General features: G+C 32.6%; 1 protein-coding gene across 2 annotated transcripts; it reads left to right on the top strand.

Moving 5' to 3' along the window:
* The first annotated feature begins 530 nt into the window (after nt 1-530).
* LOC131928566 (uncharacterized) lies at nt 531-5,146 on the top strand. 2 transcript variants are annotated; one of them, XM_059284636.1, is made up of 9 exons: nt 531-615; nt 838-1,000; nt 1,461-1,550; nt 2,061-2,144; nt 2,911-2,994; nt 3,343-3,423; nt 4,442-4,476; nt 4,777-4,798; nt 4,951-5,146. In XM_059284636.1, the coding sequence occupies exons 1-9, from the start codon at nt 562-564 to the stop codon at nt 5,001-5,003; spliced, it is 666 nt and encodes a 221-aa protein (XP_059140619.1). In that variant the 5' UTR covers nt 531-561; the 3' UTR covers nt 5,004-5,146. The 2 variants fall into 2 exon arrangements, with proteins under 2 accessions (XP_059140619.1, XP_059140620.1); XM_059284637.1 differs by lacking the exon at nt 4,442-4,476.
* The last annotated feature ends 2,416 nt before the right edge of the window (nt 5,147-7,562 follow it).

The following is a 7,562-nucleotide window of genomic DNA, read 5'->3' as shown; positions in this document are numbered from 1 at the left end:
TAAATAAACCCCGAACAAACACTACTTTAGACCCACTCTCTCCTTTCTTTCGTTTACTAATTGAACATATCCATAATAATTATTAGAACTGGGATTGGGACAGGGGCCGCAACCAAATTTGGTTTAAATTTTCTCCCTGATGTGTAACCCATGGTGTGATTTACATTAGCTTTTATTTTTAACTCTTATTTTTAAATTACATAAAGGCTATTTTAAAAACGATGGTTTTAATCTTTCGTTTGCTCACTTTGTGGGTAAGATTTTTCGAGGAAAATCGAAGTTATAGTTTTTATTTTTCAGCCTGCTTCATGTTTGTATCCATCTATTCTGTACAAAGTACAAGTTGTAGTGTAGGTGTCATTTCATTCTCTCGGTCCACCGTAACTGCCCGGGGCAAAAGTTTGTAGCTGTTATTGTTTGATGTTCTACAGATGATAATAATGTAGATAATAATCTCCACCACCTGAATGTTAATGAGTTCATCACATATTATGTATAAATAATGCAGCATACATGCGTCAATTTACTAGACTTTCCTGCAATACAACCGTAGGATTGATCATGGCTCTCTGGTTTTTGCTAGCATGTGTCATTGTTGCCGCTACCAGCTATTGTGTGCGTTGTTTCTTTCAAAACTTTAGTTTCGCTTATATATATATATATATATATATATATATATATATATATATATATATATATATATATATATACATATATATATATATATATATATATATATATATATATATATATATATATATATATATATATATATTCTTTATTTCTTTATTTACTTATTTATTTATTTTATTATTTATGTATTTATTTCTATTCCAGGAAGGCTCAATCTATCGTAATGCTTTTACTTATATTGATTCAATCGGAAAAGGAAAAGGTGGGGTAATAGTAAGCCGTAACCTCCATGACATACTTCGGAGAGAACCGACCATTGATTCTCTCTCAGAAATTTTACTATCGTTGTTTCTTGATGCATCTCAGGGTATGTTATAAATAATGTTACACCACATGCCGTTACTGTTACATCGGTCTAGTTGAGCGTTTGTTAATGGTTATTTACAGAACAAAAATATCAGCAATTGCATTGACCTTAAACTAAAAACTAAATGATAAATTTTACAATCATGTTAATTCGGAAAAGAAACAATAAAAATATACTAACACAACCTATTTAATTTAATGTAAGATATTAATAAGAAATTTTGTAAAACCTAATATATGTGTATTCCGCTGTTGTGGCAAGAAAGCCAGGTAATTGCTACCATATTTTTATAGAGGCAAGATCGTTCAGGTGTTTTAATTAAACAACTTGTTAAACTATTAGCTGTCATCACTATAAATATCTTTTGAATTAAACAATACTAATATTACAAATTAAAACATTTAGAACAAAATACTATAAATTTTCATATGAATATTGGCAGTAAATATTTTAAATCTAGGAACAGGAATTGAAGCTGAAGAATTTAGAAACCGTACGGTCACCCTAAAAAATCAGGCACTTGAGATTTTGGCGAAACAAAGCTTTGAAGGTAAATAAATTACAACGTTCTTATTTTTTTACAACAACTGGATTAAATAAAAATGCTCACCAATGAACAAACGTAATGCATGCACGCCTTTGTACAATATTTTGACCAATGAAAGTAGCCAATATTTTTTTTAAAAATCATAATGGGAAGGAGTGTCGGTAGAAGAGAGTTTGACCGCTAACCCGTAAGTCTCGCTTTCGAATCCGGGTTCAAGTCAGTAGACTGTCCCTGAGTCCATCCAACTCTGATGGGTACCTAACTCCTGTTAGGGAATGTAAAGGCGGCTGGGCATAGTGCTGACCACACTATCCTTTCATATGCCGAGGTCACAGAAACAAGTGAACTCTATTTCACTTATCCCGTAGACCGTCCGCTTTGAAGGTAAATTTACTCACTTTATTCACTTACTATAAAACATTAGATATTACTTTGACTTAAACGCGAACAAAATGTTTATTGAGCTTCATAACTTACTATGCATCTATTTAAAACAATTTATGTTTATTTCAGTTTCCAATGAAAACACAATTAGTGTCTTGAAAGAGCTGTCATTGGATGGTTACAGCAGCTTTAAGCTCTCTGTCTTTGCTGATGGTAACTATTTGCTTTTAAAGAAGGTCCCCGGAATCCTTGACTATAAAGAACACTCGGACAATATTATTATGCAACTGTGCTTACATCATAAATCAATTACCAGCATTCAAATACGCATACCTCATTCATTTTTTTAATATTTAATTTGTAATAAACAAACCGTCCAAATAGTCCAGATTTTTTAAATATAAAACAAGTCCAAATAAATTATTGAGATTTATATATAAAAATACCGAAAAAGATATTGGGCGCTAGCATTGTCAAGAAAATAAAAGAAGGCAGTATATATTAATCAAACAACCGGGTAGGGAATATACCAATACACCGCTACTGCAGCGAGTAAATAAAAAGAGACCATAAAAACAACCACCTGATGTAAGCCTTTACCTTTCAAAACAAAGTCGTCCTAAAACTGCGATATCATCTTCAACTTAAACGAAATATGATGACCAATTTGATGTGAATCTTTGAAGCTAAAAATTTTAACAAATACTTTTAAATTCAACATTTTAAAAGTGAATCAACTCACTAAATTATATTTTATGCAAGTGTATATCAAGAAGAGATTGGTTCTCTCCATTAGTTATTGAACTAATTTCTATACATGCCAATTTCAGCAATTGTTTAATCAATTAAAATGAAGTATTACAATTAACTTAAAAATAACATGTCGTTATGATATCGACACATTTAATGCAAATATACATTTAGTAATACGCTTTTTTGTTGCCACGCATATAGAAAATATTAATTTTATTTTTACAAGGTGCAACTGAGCAACAGTCGATGACAATGATGAACTGTTTGAAGATACTGAAAACTCTGATTGACAATGCCGCTAAACTTGATCGTATGACAAATTATGTACTTTTAATATAATCGTTCATGTTAAGTCACATATATATATATATATATATATATATATATATATATATATATATATATATATATATATATATATATATATATATATATACTTTCTTAAGTCTTAAGCGTATGTAAATAAAGTATTAAATGAAATAAATTGGAAAGCTTATTACTTAAAAGGCAAATATTGTAGATTGTAATTATAATAGTCCTAGAAATGTATGTTGGAACATACACTAGACATTCTCTTTCCATTGGTATATCATTAGTGCTCTTTGTTGTTTTTATTTTTGTTTGTTTATTTTTTTAATTTCAATTCCAATCTTGTTAGCAAGCAGCCGACAGTTTTATCGCTACATCGCAGCTATAGCAGATGTTGCTAGTATTTTGACTCAGACGGTGGACAACACTGGTAATTATTTTAATGCATTTTGTTTTTCTTAGTTACTAAACCCATACAAAATTTAAACACTTAAACTAATTAAAGGTGTTAAAATCTTTCATATTTTAATAATCTAAAACACTTTTCTGTCTTAATAAATTATAAAATGCAAACATATATTCTGACCTCTTTATTTTAATATTATGTCCAAAGGCGTAGCGGGGGGCGGGAGGGGCGGAGTTGTGGACCGCACTTGGTGACACCAAGGCAAAAAATAGCAAATAATATATATAGAAAAATGATAACTTCGCTTGATTAAATTATTAATTAGAGTGGATTAAATAGTCTATATTAAGAGCGAATTGGACAAATCATGACATAGGTGGATGGAGGGGGGGGGGGGGAGTGACACATTGACGTAAACCTGCTAATGATAAAGAAAACATGCAACATCGAGCTGTATTTATGACAGAATATAGATACAAATCGTTAGTATTATCTGAGCACAGTTTAAAGCGATCACCGTGGAGGTGACGAGGGGGGGGGGGGGTGGAGTTACATCAACTCAACGTTGAAATGTATGTCTGAGGAAAACGGTTTGCTAGAGAACCGTAATAACCTATATGTTATTCCATGTATGTAATATGGGTGGGGGTGGGGGTTTACAAATTTAAACACATCCAGAAGAAGAAAAAAATATTTGAATATATATAGACATGCGTATACACATCCTTATATATATATATATATATATATATATATATATATATATATATATATATATATATATATATATATATATATATATATATATATATATATATATATATCGATATATATTTTTTTTCTTACGGGCGGGGGGTGACACCTTTAGGTGCCGCACCGGATGATACCCGACCTCGCTACGCCACTGATTATTTCACTATACATTTAGTATTAGATTCGTGTTTTGTCGTTGTTTACCTATTAATAAACACGGTTATATTTATTTGTTATTTTTATAAATCGAGAGAGTTTTATAGCTTTTTTTAAACACACTTTCTTTTAGTTAATCTGATCACTGCGCTGGAAAACGGAAAAAGGGTGAATAAAAAAGTTATTAAATACAAACATATTTTTAAAATTACTGTTTAGTAAATATGATCAAATAAATTTAAATTTATTAGAATAGTCTAACACGGAAATATTTTAAAAAGCGAATAGAAAACCAATTTATTTTATTTTTTATTATGTGCTGATCATCTAGAGCCGCAACTAAATCAATTGCATATTTTAGTTAAATTTAAACATTATAGATCATTTAAAAAATGTTAACCATTATTTCACAATTTAGAAATATTTCATATCCTAAAAGTCTTTAAGTTTTATTTTTGGTCTTTTCAGGCAACAGAAACAAAACGAGACGGTAGGAATAATGAAGTGTTTTAGTTTTTCAAGATTTTATTGGTGATTTCCTAATGCATAATTACAATTATACGGCCAAATAATAATCATAACATATTTTGAAACCTAATATTTTATTTTTCCTTATATAAATACACTCTGGTTTCATTTCAGTTGAAAAAAGAAAAATAAAAATAAAAATAAACATCACAATTGAATGGGGCTGAAGAAAAAAGATCATCTCATGCAAAGTAAACTACTTTATTCAAGAAGTCAAGTTGATCTGTGGATTACGTTTAGAGGTATATTCATGTTAATGTTTGAGATTAAAAAAGAAAAATCGTATTAAAATCAAATAACTGCATTCGAATTCTGATATTGTTAAATATGTTTTAAACCAACCCGCACATATATCTTTGTTCAAATGTACCTGTTTTTATAATTGTATATGACTGTGTATGACGGTGTATGTGTATGAGAATGAACTCTTTTATAATGTACGTGCTGCTTACACATACTTCGCCACGGTGAAAAACTCTGCAAAGTACGTTTTGTAGGATTAAATAGAATGGCACCAAACATAATTTTTTTCTTTTGAAGTTCTCGTGAAATAAATATTACTTTCAGAAAAAAATAATTTAAAATAATTAAACGGAGAGAATAACGGAGGAGAAAATTAAACTAAAGCAACTACGCATCTCAATCTGCACAACACCCTGAAACACAAACAAAACAACACATCCACCTCTCCGTGCCAACACGACACATCTCACTGCATCACGATCCACACCCAATCGCTTATCCTACACCATACACTCGATTTATCATACACGACAACACATACAAACAAAACACAACACACAGAGTAGATCAAAACTACCACCTGGCTGCACGCCTTAACAAACACCACCTCATACAGCACCACACCAGTAACGACACTGTGACGACTGTGTGAGAGGTTTGAACCACTTGTTCACTTCCATGTGATAATATCAGACACTCTAGGTAGTCATTGGGCCATTTCACTTCCAGACGGTCAGGTGAGAATTTATAGATAATACGAACACAGGCTTTCTTCAACTAATTTATTCTGGTATTGGACTTATAACCTTCACCTACATGCACATGCTCACGAGTCACTCTCCCCAAAGGCGTAGCCGGGGGGGGGGGGGGCGGACCGCACCGGGTGACACCATTTAGGGGAGGTGACACCAAGGCAAAATATAGCAAAATATATAGAGAAAAATGATAATTCCACTTAATTAAGTGATTAATTCGAGTGTTAACTAGTCTTTCAAGAGGTGCTAATTGCTAATCGAAAGTGTGAGGGGGGGGGGGGAATCGAAAATTTTAAGTTTGTCCCCGGGAATGTCGCTTCGCATCTGGGGGGGGGGGGGGGGGTGACACGATTAAGTGCCGCACCGGGTGACACCCGACCTTGCTACGCCACTGACTCTCCCGACTGTGTCATACCGGTCACAATATGTCCCCTCACCACGACGATCAAGATAAGACTAACTCACACACAATGCACAGCAAACAAGTTTCTACCCACAATGTCACTATCTTTCCTCCGCTGCGTTCAACATACCTTTTGCATCAACATTCACTCACGCCTATCTATACTTGAAACATGCATCACAACAGACACCCCCGAAGCGAATCCAATGATACCCCGGTCCACAAGTCATCACACGCTTCAAACGCCACCTTACACCCTGAAGAACAACATAGCACACCATCCAAACAAAACACTACGCTCTACAATATATAGTTAAAAAGTCTTGAGATCATTGGTACTGAGAATATAGTCCTGAGATAATTAATTTCTCCATGAGATCATTTATCCAGAGATCATTTGTCTGAGTTAATTTGTCCGTGAAATATTTTGTCTGGGATTTTTTGTATGAGATAATTTGTCCTGTCCTTTTCTATATGTCTATCCGTATATATATGTGCGTGTGTGTATTTAACGATATATATATAACCAAATGGAAACCTTCACTAGTTATAAATAATGAAGTTTAATACAAGTTCATTAGCGTACACACATTTTTCGGAAGCCTACACTGTACAACACTCCTCCACAATGCTGCCAATAAGTTAATAATCTAACTTGCCTATCTTTTGAAATACTATTTTTGGCAGACACTGCTCAAAGTTTGCAACTGCCATGATTGAAAGCCATAAAACGAAGCGAAAGCCATGCATCACGTTTGTCTTTACAAATGTAGCCCTAACAGTCTCATGTTATTGGACCTGACCTTGAGAGAATGATTGATACAAAATATACTGACTGGCATGTAAACATTAAGTTATTTGTATAATATAATCTTTAAAGAATATTTTCAAGAAATCTATTTTTGTTAGCGTTTTCAAAGACAATGTCAGTCTTCCCTTGTATGTTACACGTATTATCAAGGGATTCAAAGGAGAAGGGATACAAGTAAATTTATGGGGGGATCACTAAAATCCATCTACCCTTCCCCAGGTTTATCTATATAACTGTCCGGGTCAGTGCAACCGTGGTGAAACCCACGGTGGTTAATCTTATCCTTATTCTAAATGAAAAATCTACTAAAAATAAAACAAAAACTTTAACAATATAATAAAATTTATTTAACAAAAATATGCAACCAAAACTTACAGAAAAACTAGAATCTAGATCTAGATAAAACAAAACACTCAAGACATACAAAACAAACAGAACTCAACGAAACAAAACACCCAATTTTGGACCACCGTCCATACACCTCATAAATGTGACACAGAAACTCTTCAACACA

The sequence above is a fragment of the Physella acuta genome, unplaced genomic scaffold, assembly GCF_028476545.2.
Source record: "Physella acuta isolate Inbredline_101_S28 unplaced genomic scaffold, ASM2847654v3 ptg001520l, whole genome shotgun sequence".
NCBI lineage: Eukaryota > Metazoa > Mollusca > Gastropoda > Physidae > Physella > Physella acuta.
This window is presented reverse-complemented; position numbering and strand designations above follow the sequence as displayed.

Excerpts from the sequence above, each read along its gene's own strand:
- LOC131928566 (XM_059284636.1), top strand. The coding sequence starts at position 562 with ATGGCTCTCTGGTTTTTGCTAGCATGTGTCATTGTTGCCGCTACCAGC. Across the intron at positions 1,001-1,460 it reads GTTTCTTGATGCATCTCAGG|GAACAGGAATTGAAGCTGAA; the intron begins GTATGTTATAAA and ends TTTTAAATCTAG. Across the intron at positions 3,424-4,441 it reads TCAGACGGTGGACAACACTG|TTAATCTGATCACTGCGCTG; the intron begins GTAATTATTTTA and ends ACTTTCTTTTAG.